At 35.9% G+C, this 19,893-nt stretch overlaps 1 protein-coding gene across 1 annotated transcript in view; it reads right to left on the minus strand.

Moving 5' to 3' along the window:
- PDE3B (phosphodiesterase 3B) overlaps positions 1 to 19,893 on the minus strand; it is a 179,644-nt gene that overhangs the window by 21,412 nt on the left and 138,339 nt on the right. Inside the window, exons 6-11 of the mRNA XM_069554317.1 lie at positions 15,382 to 15,583; positions 14,730 to 14,806; positions 9,373 to 9,527; positions 8,243 to 8,380; positions 5,806 to 5,917; positions 4,515 to 4,628 (exon numbers count right to left, since the gene is read on the minus strand). Of these exons, the coding sequence (XP_069410418.1) occupies positions 4,515 to 4,628; positions 5,806 to 5,917; positions 8,243 to 8,380; positions 9,373 to 9,527; positions 14,730 to 14,806; positions 15,382 to 15,583 (798 nt within the window). The remainder of the gene's footprint in view (positions 1 to 4,514; positions 4,629 to 5,805; positions 5,918 to 8,242; positions 8,381 to 9,372; positions 9,528 to 14,729; positions 14,807 to 15,381; positions 15,584 to 19,893) is intronic.

A 19,893-nucleotide genomic window follows, 5' to 3' on the forward strand; every position in this document is an offset into this window, starting at 1 on the left:
CCCAAAGTGAAAAGAACCCACATTTCCAATAGGTATACCTACATCAGTAAATTCAGAATGATCAACCATTACCTTCCTTTGTCTTGCTGTAACACTTAAAATCCATTCCCATATATGTTCCTCAGGTTTCTGCCAATATAAATTTAGGAAATTATTTTGGTATTCAGACTTAAGATTGTGGCAGATCTGAGTTTAATTATGGATCACAAAGAAATGAGAGGTGGTGGGACTAGATTTAGAGGTGAACTAGCATAGACTTACAAATCAAGAATCTCCGGTGAGGTTGTTACAAGGTCTTCAGGCAACCAACACAAGGAGAAATGATTGTTTTTCAGCATGGAGGTACAGCAAGATATGAGGGGTTCAGGGTAATCAGATTTATTGAAATCGACTCAAATATTCTTCCAATTATAAGGGTCTGTTCTTTTCCAATCAATACCGCAGCTCTGACATAAGAGGCCTAGTTGAGGCCATAAACTCAACTTGCATTGAATTTTAGGTAACTTCAGGATCAAACTTTGGATTTTGTTTTTAGAAGTTAGGATCCTACTACTATAATAATTAAGAAATTCTCTTTTTTTTTGAATTAAAAAATTTATTTAATTATTTTTGTCTGTGCTGGTTCTTCACTGCTACTCAGGCCTTTCTCTAGTTGTGGTGAGCAGGGCTACCTTCTAGTTGCAGTGCTCCAGCTTCTTGCAGTGGCTTCTCTTTGTGGAGCACAGGCAGTAGAGTGTGTGTGCTTCCACAGTTGCATCAGCTGGGCTCAGGTGTTGCAGCTCCTGGGCTCTAAAGCAGGCTCAATACTTGTGGCACACAGGCCTAAGTTGTTTGGTGGCATGTGAGACCCTTTCTGGGCCAGAGATCAAACTCAAGTCCCCTGCACTGGCAGGTGGAGTCTTTACCACTTAGCCACAAGTCAAGGAATTCTTTTAACTATCTGGTTCTCTAACCATTCATTAAAACTCTAAACTTCTTATTTCATTTCTTTTTTTAATTGAAATATAATTAACACAAAACACTGTGTAAATTTAAGGTATACAATGTGTTCATTTGATACATTTGTATACTGCAATATGATTACCACCTATACCATCAGCTAACACCTCTACGACTGCACAGAATTATCATTTCTTTTCCTGGGGTGAGGTCAGTTAAGATCTAGTCTCTCAGCAACTTTGAACTTTATAAGGTAGTATTTATGACTATAACCATTACGCTGTGCATTAGCTCTCCAGGACTTATCTACTAGCTCCAAGTTTGTAACCTTAAACAACATATCCCCAATTCCCTCACTCCCAGCCTCTGGTAACCACCATTACATTCTCTGTTTTTACAAGTTCAGCATTTTTATATTCCATATGTAACTGACATCATAAAGTATTTGTCTGTTATTTCATTTAGCGTAATCCCCTTAAGGCCCATCTGCTGGAAATGGCAGGATTTCCTTCTCTCATGGCTGAATAATATTCCATTGTGTGTACATGTACAGTAATAAATATGGAAGTACATATATCTCTTCAAACTTATATTTTCATTTCCTTTGGATATATACCCAGAAATTGCTCCTTCACATGATAGTTCTACTTTATTTTTTTAAAAAATAAAAATCTCCATATTACTGTTCACAGTGGCTGAACCAACCTGTCTTCGCTTCAACAATGCACAAGTGTTCCCTGATATCCACATCTTACCTCTTGTCTTGATGACAGCCTTTCTAACAAGTGTGAGGTGATAGCCCACTGTAGTTTTGATTTGTGTTTCTCTGCCCATTTTTTAAAAATTGGATTGTTTTTTGGTATTGTTATATAAGTTCTTTATGTATGTTTGATATTAACCCCTTACACTCAGTATATGAACTACAAATATTTACTCCCATTCTGCAGCTTGCCTTTTCGTTTTTAAAATTGTTTCCTTTGCTGTGTAGAAGCTTTTTAGCTTGATGCAGTCCCACTTGTTTACTTTTGCTTTTGTTGCTGTTACTTTTGGTGTCAGAGTCATTGTTCTATTCACCACTGTAGTCAGAATAAAGCTGTGCATGTCACAGTCCTTACAGTCTTTGCTTCTACCACAGTTTTCCATTTCGGCAGCTACTTGGTTTTCCAAAGAAAACCGTCTTCTCCATATACTTTATTCCGTAATACTGTAGGAGGACTTATAACATTGCTAGTAAGAGCTCAGAAGGAAGTGAGGAGCACAGGAAACCGACACTGCCTCAGGGAATACTCAGATCATCTTGAACAGGGTGATGGTAGAAAACTTCTGTTAAGGACACTGCCAAGAACCCATTATTGGAAACTAAAGGAAAGGGGTCATTGTTAATGTAGCAGCAGAAAGCTTGGTTGCACTGTATTCATGCAATACAAAACATGTAAACAGTGAACTTAGATATTTAACTGAGGAGATTTCCAAGGAAAGTATTAAAGAGAAGCCTGCTTTCTTACTGTTTGAAATAAAATGTAAGAGGAGAGTGTGGAAGAATTGCTAAGCAAGAAGGACCCAGGATTTGGTAATCTGGGAAATCCTCAACCAGTCCAGACTGCAAAAAATGCTAGAAGTGAGAGATTCACTGTCAGGAATGTGTATTCTGGACAGAAAACCAAGGTTGCAGTTGTACTGCTTTTTGCTAATTCCTCTGAAGGATGAAAAAGTCAGGGTCAGAGACATACCTGAAGATGCTATGCTGCTGTCTTTGAAGAAGGGGCCATTAGCCATGGAATGCAGGTGGCTTATGAAAGTTGAGGGGGCTAGGAAACATTCTTCACAGGGGACTCCAGGAAGAAAAGAGTCCTGCTGACAGCTGGATTTTAGCCCAGTTGAATGATTTTCAGACTTCTGGATCCAGAATAATACGTTAATAAAGTTGTATTTTGTTTTTGACCACACCACATGGTAGGTGGGATCTTAATTCCCTGACTAGGGATCACAGAGTCCTAACCGCTTTGGCAGGGAATCCCCCAAATTTGTATCATTTTAAGCCACTAAGTCTGTAGTAATTTGTGACAGAAGCCATAGGAAAATAATACAGATTTTGGCACTTGGAAGTAGAGTGTTGCTGTAACAAATATCTGAAAATGTGGAGGGAGCTTTGGAATTGGGCAGTGAGTGACAGCTGGAAAAATTCTGAAGAGTATGATAGAAAACAATAAAATACATTAATTAATATATTCAAGAAGTTCACTGAACCCCCAAATAAGATGAATACAAAGAATATAACCTGAGTGCACCATGCACAAAATGCTAAAAGCCAATAGCAAAGAGAAAAGGGACATGGTACCATTAAGGAAAAATAAGACTTAAGGCTGATTTATAAACAGATATTATATATGTCAGAAGATATAATGATGTCTACAAATATGCTGGAATAAGGATGCATTCTTCTAGGATAAAATAAATACATCTACACACAAAAAGGCTGAAGAAAACAATCTCTGATAGAAGCACAGAACTACTGGAAAGGAGGATCACTATGAAAGTAAACATGGCTGGCAGACAAAAATGAATCAGTGACATACGGCAAATCCATCAAACAATGATGTAGTACTTTAGACTAAACCTCCAAAGAATGTGAAGAAGTGGCTAAGACAGACCTTTACACTGATTAGTATGATAACAATTCTCAGGCATTTGTAACTGAGCAAATTCTGTCCTGATTTGTGTGTATTTCTTACTGGAGTATTTCTCCTCTCTTTTTTACAATGTTTTAAAATTTTGGCTGCACAGCTTTCAGGATCTCAGTTCCCTGATCAGGGATTGAACCCAGGCCATGGCAGTAAAAACACTAGATAGAAGTTTTCTCCCCTCCTTTATAAATTAGAATAAGAGAGCTGTGAATGTTACAATTCACCACATTTGCATAAATACAGTTATATTTATGATAAGGAAATAAAATTTTAATGTTAACAATTTTTTTTAACATCACTGTTTAAATACTTATGTGAAGCTTTTAAACATGTCCCCATCTGTTGGGAATGTTACATATTTTAAATTTACATGATATACCTAAAACAGGAAAAATAAGAACTGAAAGAAAAGCAAAACAGATTATCATAATATTCAGGATATTGGCTATCTCAGTGAAGAAGCAGCAGCGTGGGACACAGAAAAGAAACATGGTAAATTGAGTAATACAGATGGGTAGTAAGTTTCCCAATTTGCATTCATCAAAATTTACATAATACTTTATATATACCCCTGGTGGCTCAGATGATAAAGCCTCTGCCTACAATGCAGGAGACCTGGGTTCAATCCCTGGGTTGGGAAGATCTCCTGGAGAAGGAGATGGCAACCCACTCCAGTATTCTTGCCTGGAAAATCCCATGGACAGAGGAACCTGGTAGGCTACAGTCCATGGGGTCGCAGAGTCAGACACGACTGAGCAATTTCCCATTCACTTTATATATACCAAGGGTGACTTAATAAAAATGCTAAGAGGACAGAGATAATGAAACGAGATAGTTTGATTTACAATGCCTAATGAAATACTTCAAGGAGAGATTAGTGGAAGGGAGTACCTGTTTCATTTCCTGCTCCATGATCACTGTGGACCTGCTGCAGGCCAGGAATAGGCCGTGTTGTCAGATACCAAACAGCATGTAGGACGTCTGTGGCATGTATACGATTGTGATCTAAAGTCACCAAAATGTGTTATAAAAATGGTCATTTTGTATTTTAAACATAGGACATTTTAAAAAGTGCTTTCTAGTCTCACTGTATCTTCCTAAATAAAACATATGGCTTAGAATAATTTCCAACAATTAGGTTTTTTTTTTCATCTTATTTTGTCAAGTTTCTTCATGTCTCTTTTAAAAACTTTTGCGTATACTATGAAAACATAGTACAGGGATCAAAGAAAAGGCACCACAACCGGGTTCTTACTTAAGGTTACTTTTGCTTGTTTTTGGACCATGCCATTTGGCTTGCAGGATCTAGTTCCTGGAGCAGGGGTGGAACCCATGACCCCTGCAGAGGAAGCATGGAGTCCTAACCACTAGACTGCCGGGGAAGTTCCCAGAGACTCTTATCTTAACCAGTATATCCTAACTGGACGTGACAGTGAAGACTCCTCACCATGGCTTTCTTTTTCCCATTCCTCTGATCTTGAAGAACACTTTATATATCATCTTATTCCATTTGTAAAATTCAGCCCCTTTTCAAAATACATACTTTGTGATAATTAGAGTACATATAATGCACATTAAATTATTAAGCATCACTATTATAAATGAATCATGCCAATTTAAGAATAATTGGCTATTTCTCCAAAGAATGTTCCCCTGGAGGTTAAGTGTAGAATGAAAATTGTATCTTTTCCTACTATAAAATTAAAATTCTATTTTATCATAAAATCAAATTGCCATTAAAAATTATCCCACAAGTCAGGACACAATTAAAAAAACAAATTCTGTGGGTAAATTTTAAACATTTTAAAATAAGAAATTTAGGAAACTCATGACAATATTACCAAACATCTGAAATGATAAAGTATTCATATAGATAATTATTAACACAGAAAGCTTAGACTATATAATTATGTGAAAAAGCAGACTATAAATAAGGTATTAATAGTATGATTCACTTCATAAAAAATAAGTATAAGAAAAAGTCTTGAAGGATATATACCAAAATGTTAACAGCAAGTCAGTTAACTCTGGGTAGGAGGATGTAGATTTTCTTTTTAAATTACTATTTTTCAATTCTTCTAAACATGCAATTTAAAAAGTGTTTTAAGGGACCATCTAAAGGGAGTTTACAAGGAATTTCAAAACCAGTATTATTTCAAGTTAAATAATATATAATACTTACAAGGAATGTCTCGATAACCATTTTCTAAAGCATGAAAGTAGTTCATAAATTGTAGAGTGGGAATTTTAAATATCTCCAATAAGCCAGTGTCTTGAAATAAGGTATACACAACCTAAATGTCAATTAAAAGAAAGTACACTTTAAAAATCAGAATTTCTGTTTCTAGTTGAGTATGTTTTTTGATTTGCATTGGCAAAGCTAACCATGTACATGTCTCTAACTTAATAATATATTAAAAATTTCCCTACAATGATTTCTTTCCAAAACATGAAGGAAGATACTACCCCAAAGCCCTTGAAAACCAGAGAATGACTACCATATCATGTCCCAGTTTTAAAAATTTTCTACTCTTCCCTTCAGCTTTTCAGTCATAATTTATTGAAGGGCTTATGAATTGTATTCTAGTATAGCCCTAGGCATTAAAGAGATGTCAGAACAATATATTTATCACATTTCTGACCCTAAATTACTCAACGTGCTGTTGCTGCTGCTGCTGCTGCGTCGCTTCAGTCGTATCCAACTCTGTGCGACCCCATAGATGGCAGCCCACCAGGCTCCCCTGTCCCTGGGATTCTCCAGGCAAGAACACTGGAGTGGGTTGCCATTTCCTTCTCCAACACATGAAAGTGAAAAGTGAAAGTAAAGTTGCTCAGTCGTGTCCGACTCTTAGCAACCCCATGGACTGCAGCCTACCAGGCTCATCTGTTCATGAGATTTTCTAGGCAAGAGTACTGGAGTGGCTTGCCATTGCCTTCTCCAACTCAATGTGATAAATTATGTTTTTTTCACATATTTTATCCTTGTGTTTTCTCATTTCATGAATAAGATACTTTGGAGTTAATGACAGTGGTATTTCAGGAAGATTAATCTGACCCTGTTGTGTGGACCCATAAGGAAGAACCTTGAGTCTGGGTGGTAAAATGGAAGTATTTTTCCATGGTTCTAGCATGAAGTGGACCACCTGGCCTTGGGTAAAGCACAGGGAAAGTGAAACTAAAGTCACTCAGTCGTGTCTGACTCTTTGCGACCCCATGGACTGTAACCTACCAGGCTCCTCTGTCCGTGGGATTTTCCAGGCAAGAGTACTGGAGTGGGTTGCCATTTCCTTCTCCAGGGGATCTTCCCAACCCAGGGATCGAACCTGAGTCTCCCGCACTATAGGCAGATGCTTTTACCGTCTGAACCACCAAGACAGGGAGGACAGGTGAAAAAGATGAAGCCTAAGAAACACTGGACTGGATGAAACACAAGCTGGAATCAAGAATGCCAGGAAAAATAACAATAACCTCAGATACGCAGATGACACTACCCTTATGGCAGAAAGTAAAGAAGAACTAAAGAGCCTCTTGATGAAAGTGAAAGAGGAGAGTGAAAACGTTGGCTTAAAGCTCAACATTCAGAAAACGAAGATCGTGGCATCCGGTCCCATCACTTCACTGGCAAATAGATGGGGAAACAGTGGAAACAGTGGCTGACTTTATTTTTGGGGCTCCAAAATCACTGCAGATGGTGATTGCAGCCATGAAATTAAAAGACGCTTACTCCTTGGAAAGAAAGTTATGACCAACCTAGACAGCATATTAAAAAGCAGAAACATTACTTTGTCAACAAAGCTCTGTCTCATCAAGGCTATGGTTTTTCCAGTGGTCATGTATGGATATGAGAGTTGGACTGTAAAGAAAGCTGAGCACCAAAGATTTGATGCTTTTGAACTGTGGTGCTGGAGAAGACTCTTGAGAGTCCCTTGGACTGCAAGGAGATCCAACCAGTCTATCCTAAAGGAGATCAGTCCTGAGTGTTCATTGGAAGGACTGATGTTGAAGCTGAAACTCCAATATTTTGGCCACCTGATCCGAAGAGCTGACTCATTTGAAAAGACCCTGATGTTAGGAAAGATTGAAGGCAGGAGGAGAAGGGGACAACAGGATGAGATGGTTGGATGGCACCACTGACTCAATGGACATGAGTTTGGGTGGACTCCAGGAGTTGGTGATGGACAGGGAGGCCTGGCATGCTGTGGTTCATGGGGTCACAAAGAGTTGGACACGACTGAGTGACTGAACTGAACTGAACTGAAGTTTCAGTCCAAAGTACTAGATCACCTTTCATGTCCTTTTAAATCTTAAGATTCAATAAAAAGTGAACCTTTATTACTTCTTTAGTATAAATGAAACCCCATTATTATGGGCAAATAAACTACTTTTCATATATACATAAACTATAAGTACCTTATAATAATAGATTGTGCTTATATATATATATGGCTTTATATATATAGGTTTCCCTTTTCAAATTTTCTGCTGAAAACTTTATTTTTGAAAAAAAATAATTCAGTGAACAATGTTGAACTTATATATAAACCAATATTATAATCTTTAAAGTTTGCTTTTTATAAAGATTCAAGGAAAAATTAAAGCAGTAGAGATATGAAACAAACCTGACTGAGGATCCTTCCTGATTTCTCTCCCATCTTTTCTACAAGTTCAAAAATTTGAAAATTCCAGTTACTCATATTTTCTATTAATGAGTCATAATCTTCTATTAAAATCAGATCCTGTGATGCTTCTTGTTCAATCTGTATATGTAGGGGGAAAAAAACAAACCAACTTAACCTTACCTTTTATAAATATTGTTATATCCACAGCTAAATGAGAACACTTAAAAATGAATAAAAAATGGTCAAAATTATTTTCTATAATGGTTATTCTCAAATATAAACATGTCTTCTAGGCATCAAAAGACTTGCTGGTCATTATACTACTTTTATAAATAAAAATATTTTATTTTGAAAAGACTACACAGATCTAAAATTTATCATTTTCATTTTGGAAGTTCAAGAGATCACAGGATAACGGAGAGAAACTTAGATCCTTATACTGACATTTGTTACTAGGATAACGTCTCAAAAGAAATGGATGGATTTTTTCCCCTAAAAAGCTTGAATTTTGGAAAAAAAAAAATTAAGAAAAAAAAATCCTATGATTTAGTATTTTCATTGTTTTTAATGACTGCACATACTTTATTGTCTCAGTTTAACATATATAATAAAAACATTAGCATAGAAAATAATATATTGACTATAAAACTAAAGAAATGTGTTCATTTAAAAGTGAATGCATTCAGTTCTAGGATGATGAATTTTAAAGTAATTTTTTTTTAATTCAAGGTTTTCCTTTTTTTACATTTTTATTTTATATTGGAATATAGTTAATTTTCACTGTTAGTTTCAGATGTATGGCAAAGTGATTCAGTTATACATACACATATATCTATTCTTTTTCAGGTTCTTTCCTCATATAGGTTATTACAGAATTTTGAGTCGAGTTCCCTGTGCTATACTTTAGGTCTTTGTTGTTTGTTTTATATATAGTAGTCTGTATATGTTAATCCCAAACCCCTCATTTATTTAAAGAAATTTTTCTTTCAGGTGTCACAGCGACTTTTCAGTAAAAACTTTAAGAAAATTATTGTATTAAAAACCTTGTTCTGGGCAAAAAATAATAAACTTAGTACTAACTAATAATATGTTTCACCTTAACATAATCATATTGAAAGTTTGTCTTTTACATTTGGTTGCTCTTCATTCCGTGCGGCTGCTTTTAGGTGATCATCACCTTCGCAAAGTAATTTTCGGCAGTCTCTGCTCTCTGTTTCCACTTCTTGTTGAACAGCTTCGGTAAGGTTAAATGATGCTTTTGAGAAAATGGTATTGTCTTCGTCACCTTTCAAAACATATATCAAGTAATAAACAAGAATAAAACGTGTCCGTACTATATGAACAACTTTATAAGAAAAGTTTGTAAAAAAATATTCAGATAAATTGAACCATACTGGCATTCAATCTAAACTGACACAGTTCAGTTGTATCTTGCGGGACCACTTGGCGTAGGTACCTTGTGCTCAGGCAGTGTTTCACCTGATACAGCTGCTCATGGATGAAAGAGATGGGTGAGTATTCACTGTAAAAATGAGAAACTGAAAATGTCAGTCCCTCTCAATAGGGATTTTTTAAAAACCAATTTCATGTCAACAATTTCTAATACTTGAAATTATTTGAGTTTTGGATATGAAAATTCTAAAGTCATAACTATGGATGAGATTAAGGCACATCTAAGAATTAAAACAATGTCATGAATTATTTCTCTACTAATGGCGTTAATAATGTTCTTTTCCCCAAATTGCATGGAAATGGGATGCAGCATTGGTGGCTAATAGCATTCATTCATATAAAAAAAATATTCATACTCATTTTATTTGTAATAGATAAACAGGAAACCTTCCCCAAACCCATCAACAGTGAAATAAATAAACTGTAGTGTATTCACACAGTTGAACACTGCAGAGCAAAAAGAATAAACTATAATCATAAGCATCAATATAGTTTTTAAAAATACAATGTCAAATGAAGAAAGACACACAGGTGATTCTCTTTATGAAAAGTTAAAAAACATCAAAATTGATACACAGGAATACTGAAAGACAGGATAAACATTATCTTTGGGGGAGCAATTTCTGGAAACAGGCATGGGAAGAATTTCTGAGGTGCTGGTAATATTTTATTGATCTGGGTGCTGATTATGTATATTAGATGTATGAAAATTTATCAAGCCACAAACTTCAGATTTATATATTTTTCAATATGTAGGGTTTTTTTTAAATAAAAGGTTTTTTTCAGTGTTTTTCAGAGTACTCATTTGAGTTGACTTTCAGAAAAACTAGGCTTATTTATTCATTCATATTTATTGATGTACAGTTGATTTCCAAGGTTTAATTTCTGCTGTAAAGCACAGTGACTGTTATTCATATATATATATTCTTTACTTTCTTAATTTTTTAAATTAAAAAAAATTTTTTGGCCCAGCAGCACACAGGATTTTAGTTCCTCCAAAAGGGATGGAATCTGCAGCCCCTGCAGTGGAAGTACAGCGTCCTGAACCCCTGGCCTGCCAGGGAAGCCCTGCACTCTTTCATGGTCCTCTTTTCCATTATGGTTTACCATAAGACACTGAATACCGTTCTCTGTGCTATACAGCAGGACCTTGTTGTTTACCCATTCTATAGAGAATCCTTTGCACATCTGCTAATCCCTGCCTCCCACTTCATCTCTATCCCAAACCCCTCCCTCTTGGCAACCAAAAGTGTGTTCTCTATACATGACAATCTAGTTTTAGAACATTCGTATTACCTCAAAAGGGGTTTCCCAGGTGGGGGTAGGTGGTTAAAGAACCCGCATGCCAATGCAGGAGACAGATGTGGGTTCGGGAAGATCCCTTGGAGGAGGGCATGGCAACCCACTCTAGTATTCTTGCCTGGAGAACCCCATGGACAGAGAAGCCTGGTGGGCTACAGTCAGTCCATGGGGTCACAAAGAGTTGACACGACTAAAGTTGACTTAAAAAAATATCCTCATGCCTATTTACAGTTAACCCTTATTCTTAGGCAACTGCTATTATTGTCGCTATAAATATGCATTTTCTAGAATTTCATATATATAGAATCAAACAGTATTATCTTTTTAGTTTGGTTTTCTTCACTTAATGTTTTAAAACTTATCCACATAGCAGCCTATATCAGAACTTTGTTCTTTTTTCATTAATTAGAATCCTACACTGTTTATTCAGTTACAAGTTGATGAACATTTGGATCATTTCCAGTTTAGCACTATCATGAATAAAGATGTCATAAGCAGACACAATCCTGTCTTTGAGTGCTCTTATTTTTTCTCTTGAGTAAATTCTTATCCTTGTTAGTGCTGGGTAATATGGTAAATTTATGTCTTATTTTTCTGTTTGTGTTTTGGTTTCTTTTTGGCTGTGCCACACAGCATGCAGTATCTTAGTTTCCCAATCAGGGAGCAAACCTGTGAACCATTGGACCACCAGGGAAGTCTCTATGTCTAACTTTTAAAGAAACTGTCAAAATGTTTTCTGAAGAGGGTTTAACATTTTATATTTCCATCAGCAATGCACAAGGTTCCAATTTCTCTGCATTTTTGCCAGCACTTGGTATTGTCTATCTTTTTGATTATGCCTATTCTAGTTTACTGGTATCTCAGTATAATATTAATTTGCATTTCCCTAATGACATTAATCATTTTTTCATGTATTTACTACCCATTCTCTATATCCTTCATATCCTTCACCGAAAGTCTTTCAACAGATAATAAAAAATCTTTTGCTTGTGTTTTAATTGAATTAGTTGATTCTTACTATTGAGCTGTAAAAGTTATCTATCACAGATATAAGACCTTTATCAGATATATAACTGCAAATTTTTCTCCCAATCTGTGGTTTGTCTTTCATTTTGTTATTGGTATCTTTTAAAGTGGAAATAAGTTTTAAAATCAGGTAGTATCAGTCCTCCAAATTTGTTGTTTCTCCCAGTTGTTTTGACTTTTAGGTCACTTATATTTCCATGTAAATTTTAACACCAACTTGTCGACTTCTACTTTAAAAAAAAAAAAAAAGCCTTGTGGAATTTGATCAGAATTCGGATGAATTTATAGATCAATTTGGAAGAACAGCCCTGTTGAAAGTACTGTTTTTTCCAATCTGTTTGCTATTGCAACATCTCTCAATTTATTTAGACTTTAATTTTTCTCAATAATCTTTTATAGTTTTCAGTTTATAAATCTATTTTTGTATTAAATTTATTCTAACTTTATTCTTTTTGATACTATTGTAAGTGGAATTGTTTTTTGTAATTTTATTTATTTTTGGCTGCGTTGGTTCTTCGTTGCTAAGTGCCTCTGGTTTTGGAGTGTGGGGGGTACTCTCTCTAGTTGCAGCACATGAGCTTTTCATTGAAGTGGCTTCTCTTGCTTCAGTAGCTGTGGTGCATGGGCTTAGCTTCCCTGTGGCATGTGGAATCCTCCTGGACCAGGCATTGAACCTGTGTACCCCTCAATGGCCAGGGAATTCCTGTGGTGTAGTTGTAAAGAATCTGCCTGGAATACAGGAGACCCAGGTTTGATCTCTGGGTTGGGAGGATCCCCTGGAGGAGAAAATGGCAACCCACTCCAGTATTCTTGCCTGGAAAATTCCATGGATAGAGGCGCCTGTAGCGCTACAGTCCATGGGGTTGCAAAGAGTTGGACACAACTGAGCACGCACACATACACACACACACCCTCACTGGCAGGTGGATGGACACACATACACACCCTCACTGGCAGGTGGAGACACCCCACACACACACACACACACACCCTCACTGGCAGGTGGATTCTTGACCACTGGACCAATAGGGAAGTCCTAGAAAGGTTTTCTTGATTTCAGTTTATGAGGGTTCATTTCTGGTATATAGAAATACAGTTGATTTTGTACACTGAATTTGTCTCTTGTGACTCTGTGTGTGTGTGTGTGTGTGTGTGTATTCTTTGGATTTTTTTAACAAATGATCTGTGAATAAGAAGAGTTTTATTTATTTCCCTTCAGGATTTCCTAATCTTTTTATCTTTCTAGAAATTTTCCTGGCTAGAACCTCCAGTACTATGTTGAATAGAAGTGTTTAAAGCAAAAATCTTTCTTTTATTCTTGATCCTAGTGGGAAAGCATCAAGCTGTTTCCAGGAAGGATGATGTTAAATTTGTCTTTCTTTCAAAGATGTCCTTAATCAGACTGATGAACTTTCCTAATACTATGTGTTTTCATCATGAAAGAGTGTTGGATTTTGTCAAATGTTTTTTGTGCATCTATTTAATTATCATGTGATTTCCTCCCCCCTCTTTATGGGGCATATTACATTAATTAATTTTCAAGTGCTATACCACCCCTGCATTCCTGGTATAAATACCAATGTCATGAATATGACATTTTATATGTTGCAAGATTCAGTGTGCTAGTATTCTGTTAAGGATATTGGCAATGTTGGTCTCTAGTTGTCTTTTCTTGTGATGCTTTTGTCTGCTTATGGTGTCAGAATAATTCTGGCTTTATTTATAGAATGAGTTGGGAAGTTTGCCCTCCTATTTTCAGAAGTATGTGAAGGATTGGTCTTCCTTGTTGTTTTTTAATCTTTTAAAATGTAAACCCCCAAAACTATTACATTGTACACTACGGAAGGGTGAATTTTAAAGTATGTGAAGAGACTGATGTTCACCTGTAACCCCTGAAAGGGCCTGTCTATTTCTGGCTTACCTTTACTCTTAAGATGCAGTACTGCAGAGTTTACCAGGTTAATCCTATCACGGCAGACTTTCAGCTCTAATCTTTATCTCCGTAGTCCCAAGAAGCTGTCCCATGAAGCTACCAAAAGGGACTGTTTGTTCTATCAGTACTGGCCCCTCTGGAAGAAGCAAACACCTTTTGGTAGCCCCAAACTCGAGACTCATTTCCTAAGTCTCTCTTCTGCTCCAGGTCTTACACTGGATATTCTGAGGAGCCCATTAGTTCTTCAGTGGCTTCAAGCAGACTGTTGTTGCTAATAGTTTGTAACTTTTCTAGCTACCTTCAGGAGGTATGTTGCTCTGAGTTACCTAGTTAACTATTACCGGATGCTTGAGTCATCAGTGTTTTAAAATTATAAAACAACTATAATTTTATCACCAACAATATTCCTTTTTTGAGGGTACGTTTCAGAATGATATAACTAAGTTTTAAAACAACTTGTTTGTGTAATTATTAAAATGTATGCAAACCCTTCTGAGCTTACATAATGCAATTTAAATTTCAATGTTAATATAATTTCACTATTTATGAAGCCTAACTGTAACATAAGACTATGTTAATTTATACAGCACATTTTTACCCTTCAAAATACTTTCACCATTTATTATTTATAATTTGCTAATAACTCCTCTGTAAAGTAGATGAAACATTGTAATCTTTGTTTTAAAGATGGATATCTTAACTCATTTATTCATTTTAAAAAGCAATGTTAAGATTGTTCTTAAAGTTAAAGACATATGACTTTTGCAGTCTCACCTGACTTTTCCCTGTGGCAGTCTGTACCAGACTCTGGTTCAGATGCTGAATCATATTTCAGTATTTGATGTCCACAGCTTGTAAAATAAAACAGGTAAATATGTATATATGACAAATGAGACAATTTTTGTTTTTATCTAAATACAGTCAGAAAATCTGTTTTTTTTTTTTAAACTGTAAGATCCCAACTGGAAAATACCCTAATATTCCAATCTCTCTATAAACTTAATAGGCTTTATCCTAGAAAACATCTTTGTCCCTGTGAAGGAAGTAGCATATTTTGAAAGTAACCCTGGGATTAGAGGTAAACACCATTGTAAGAGCAGAAATGAAAATGAACATCAAATGAACTGGTTACTGTAAGTAAGTACTAAATTAGTGCATAAAATTACTAGTACTAAAATAATTTTCATACATTTACTGATATCTTATGATGGATAAAATACCATTATATTTCCCTTTAGATAGAGATCATTTAGCTGGGAAATGAATAACAGCAGTGAAATGAAAAAAAAATTGTTTAGAATAAAAACTACTAGATGAAGAAAAGGATATAGTATTAATCATCTAGTTATAATACAGAACTAGAAAACTAGGAGTACTTTATTAAAATAACCTATATTTTGAAACCATAAACATCTGGGAAACTTACCTGTTACATAAATTGCTATCAGAATTTCTAAACTGCTGATAAAAATCTGGTGAATTGGGTGTACTGCTCAAAGATTTGTGTAAAATGACAGGTGGTTTAGTAAGAAATTCAGCAGTATCAGGAAATTCTATAGGTGATCGGTTAGTTGGAGAGCCAGCAGACATTGGTCCATGACTGGTTGAATTCAGGCTTGGTAAACCACCTTAAAAATTGAAAGAGAAGAAAGAGATATTATGTATGCATGTATCTGTTTATTGTCTATGTTTGGGTACTTATAAAGTTCTTCTTTAAAGAAAGCAAAAGTGAAGTCGCTCAGTCGTGTCCAACTCTTTGCAACCCCGTGGACTGTAGCCCAGCAGGCTCCTCCATCCATGGGATTCTCCAGGCAAGAATACTGGAGTGGGTTGCCATTTCCTTCTCCAGGGGATCTTCCCCACCCAGGGATCAAACTCAGATCTCCCACATTGCAGGCAGATGGTTTCTTTTTTAAAGAATGCAAAGCATTTACAATTAAATGATAAAACTACATTTCTACATGTCTTCTATCATCAAGACATTCCACGAATTCAGGCAGAATATAGACTATATTATCATCAATGACCGTGGAATAAACACTCTGTGGCAGGATGACACATAATAGTAAATACCAAGAGTATGAGGAAAATGTACATAATAATGATAATAATGTGTGTACACGATAATGAGTGGCACAGATTTTCCTAATCCCTATTAATCTTCATCTTTCGTCCCTACCAGCCTGATTATCTGTTTTACCATCTTTACTGTATTTTTTAATACAATAAAATTCATTTTTATTTTGGAAACAGAGTTCTTAGTAGCATTGAGCAAGCTGAGCATGATAAAATTATATGAGCGTATGATAAAATTATATGAACACAACAGCAGATCCCTTAAATAAAATCTACATCTTTCCAGCTCATTCATTCATTTAACAAGTATTTGAGAGCCTATTATATGCTGGAAAATGTCCTGGGTTTCACAACGGAGAAAAAGATGCCATCCCTACAGTGTTCAACAAACCTAAAAAAGGCTAGTGGAAAATACAAACAAGTGCTAAGTGAGTGCTAAAATAAGAGGGAAAAAGTGCTTCAGAAATACATCCCTAATCCTGTTCATTTATTCAAGAGCCTTTGCTAGGTACCTTGAACTAAGGGTGCATCTAGAGAGGTGTAGGTAGATTTAAAACTTTATTTCAAAAAAAAAGATTCAAGTAAAGTGAGAATCAGAGAGGAAAGCAAATAACAGTTATTAAGGTACCATGGTATTTTCAGACATAGTTACAGATGTATGTGATGGTTAATTTTGTGCGTCAACTTGGCTGGGCTATCATGCCCAGTTGTTTGGTTAAAATCTAGTCTAGATGTTGCTGTGAAGGTTTTTTTCAGATGCGACTAACATCTAAATCACTAGACTGAATAAAGCAGATTACCCACTGCTATGTGGGTTGGCCTCATTCAATTTGTTGAAGGCCTTAAGAGAAAAAACTGAGCCCCTCCAGAGAGGAAGGAATTTTGCTTCCAGATTGCCTTCAGAGTCAAGAGTGCAATACTGACTCCTGCTACGATTTCCAGGTTGGCAGCCTGCCCTAATCGTTTTGGACCTGGCAATCTGGCAAGCCAATCCCCATCGATCAGTCAATCACTGTCCCCCTCTCCAATATATATGTATGGGTATATACACATACACAAACATCCTGTTAGTTCTGTTTTTCTGGAAAACCCTGACAAATACAATGTGTGTTCTTTTATTTAATCTTCATAATAATCCTGTGAATTAAACAGCATTTTCATTTCACATAGGCAGGGCTGCCACTGCTGTTCTATCAAACTGACCTGTTTAGAGGCTCCTATATTTTCATAGCATGTTAGGGCTGAAAAAAAGATTTTTATAAATCATCTGGTCAAACACTTAAATGTTTCAGAAGAAGAAACTGAGGACTAGAGAGGGGAACTATCTTGCCTGTCAAAATAATGTTAGTTATTAACTGGAGACTAAAGTTCCAATTTTCAGCATTCTTTTCTTTAATTATACTGCTGCTGCTGCTGCTAAGTCGCTTCAGTCGTGTCCAACTCTGTGCGACCCCATAGACAGCAGCCCACGAGGCTCCGCCGTCCCTGGGATTCTCCTAGAGAGTGTCCAAAACTCTGACAAACAGGCTGAGAAGAATAAAGGATAAACTAATTTTAGGGTAGAAATTTGATATAATGTAGAAAAGCTTTTGAGGAGATGACAAAATGGTACTGAAACACCTTAGCAACCTCTAAGAAATACTTTCTACAATACAGATTTACCATTGTTATTCTAAACCTTTTAAAGTGTGAAATATAACATACAGAAAAGTTATAACAGGAATGCTCACCACTCAGGCTAAAATATAAAACATGGCCAGAGATCAGAAACCCATGTCCAGTATCTAATTCTCAGTCCTTTCATTAAAGGAAAGCATTACTTTGACGTTATGGTACTGTTTTTCTTGTCTTTCTTTATATTTGTACCACATATATATCTCTTTAACAATTTAGATTAGTTTTGCACTTTCTTTGAACTTTGTAAATAGAATCAGGCAGTATAAATGCTTTTATGCCTTGCTTACTTTACTCAACATTTTTAAAAGATATTTCACATGTTCACTCATTTTGAATGACATATAAAATTGTATGTATGAATATAGCACAATTTTATTTCTCTATTCAAGTACTGAACTGCCAAATTGTCTTCCAAAGTAACTGTAGCATTTTACTTTCCCATCAGTGATATATGAGTGTTCCTACTTTTGAACATTTTTCCAATTCTTGTTATACTGCCTTGAGAATTATAGACACCATAGTGGAAGTCATGGTTCATTGTGGTTTTGATTTGCATTTCCCTAATGACTAATAATGCTGAGTATCTTTTCATGGGTAAGGGCCACTGGTATAACTCCTCTGGAGAAACATCTATTCAAATCTTTCACCAATTTTTTAGTGAGATCATTTGTGTTTTTATTACTGAGTTGTAAGATGTCTTCTGTAAGACTCTGGCCACCTGATGCGAAGAACTGACTCACTGGAAAAGACCCTGATGCTGAGAAAGATCAAAGGAGGGAGGAGAAGGGGACGACAGAGGATGAGATGGTTAGATGGCATCACCGACTCAATGGATATGAGGTTGAGCAAGCTCCGAGAGTTGGTGATGGACAGGGAAGCCTGGCATGCTGCAGCCAATGGGGTTGCAAAGAGTCAGACATGCCTGAGCGACTGAACTGAACTGAAGACATCTTTGTCTATTGTGAATACACAAGTTCATAGTCAAATTATAATTTGCAAATATTTTCTCCCATCTTATGGATTGTCTTCTCACTTTCTTTAGGTGTTTTTTGAAGTGCAAATGTTTTTCATTTTAATGAATTCCTATTATCAATTTTCATTCATGCACTGTACTTCTGGCGTCATATCTAAGAATATCCAAAGTCACAAAGATTTTCTCTTATGTTTTCTTCTACAAGTTTTATGGTTTCATACTTAGATTTGAGTTTATGAGCATTTTAGGTTAATTTTTGAGTATGATGACAGGTATGGTTCAAATTCACCCTTTTTCATATGTGTATCTATCCAGGTGTTCCAGCATCATTTATTAAAAACACTATTCCTTCCCCACTGGATTACCATGGCACGCTGGCTGAAAATCAGTTGACCATGTAATGGTTTATTTCTGGACTCTCAATTCTATTCCACTGATTTGGAATATCCTTATGCCAGTATCACTGTCAATCAGTGTCTTGATAACCACAGCTTGGTAGCAAGTTTAAATTTACAAGTGTGAATGAATCTCTAGATTTTTTTTTTCTTTTTTACTAAAGATTGTTTTGGCTACTCTGGGTACCTTGAATTCTGACATGAATTTTAGGATCAGCTTGTCAAATTTCTGCAAAGAAGCCAGCACAGATTTTGTTAAGGATTGTACTAAGTTTAGAACCATTTGAGGACTATTGTCCTCTTAACACCACCAAGTCTTCTGATCCATGAATATGGGATATCTTTCCATTTATCTGGGTCTTCCTGGGAATTCCCTGACAGGACTCCACACTTCCACTGCTGGGGGCACAGGTTCAAGTCTCTGGATGAGGAACTAAGATCCCACATGCTGTGCAGTACCAAACAGCAACAAAATAATATTTGGGTCTTTAATTCCAATGTTTCATAGTTTTCAGTGTACAAGTCTTGAACTATTTTGCTAAATTTATCCCAAAGCATTTTATTCTCTTTGATGCTAACTTTAAATGGAATTCTTAATTTCAGTTTTGCACTGTTCATTGCTAGTATATAGAAATGTAACTGATTTTTGCGTACAGATTTTATATCCTGCCACACTGATTAATTTGTCTATTTGTTGTAATAGGTTTTAAGGAATTTCTTAGGATTTATAAATATATGATGATGTTGTCTGCAAATAGTTTTACATCTTCCTTTCATTGTTTTTACCTAAACTTCTCAGAGTAGAACCTCTAACCCA

Source organism: Ovis canadensis, chromosome 15 (genome assembly GCF_042477335.2).
Source record: "Ovis canadensis isolate MfBH-ARS-UI-01 breed Bighorn chromosome 15, ARS-UI_OviCan_v2, whole genome shotgun sequence".
Taxonomy (NCBI): Eukaryota; Metazoa; Chordata; class Mammalia; order Artiodactyla; family Bovidae; genus Ovis; species Ovis canadensis.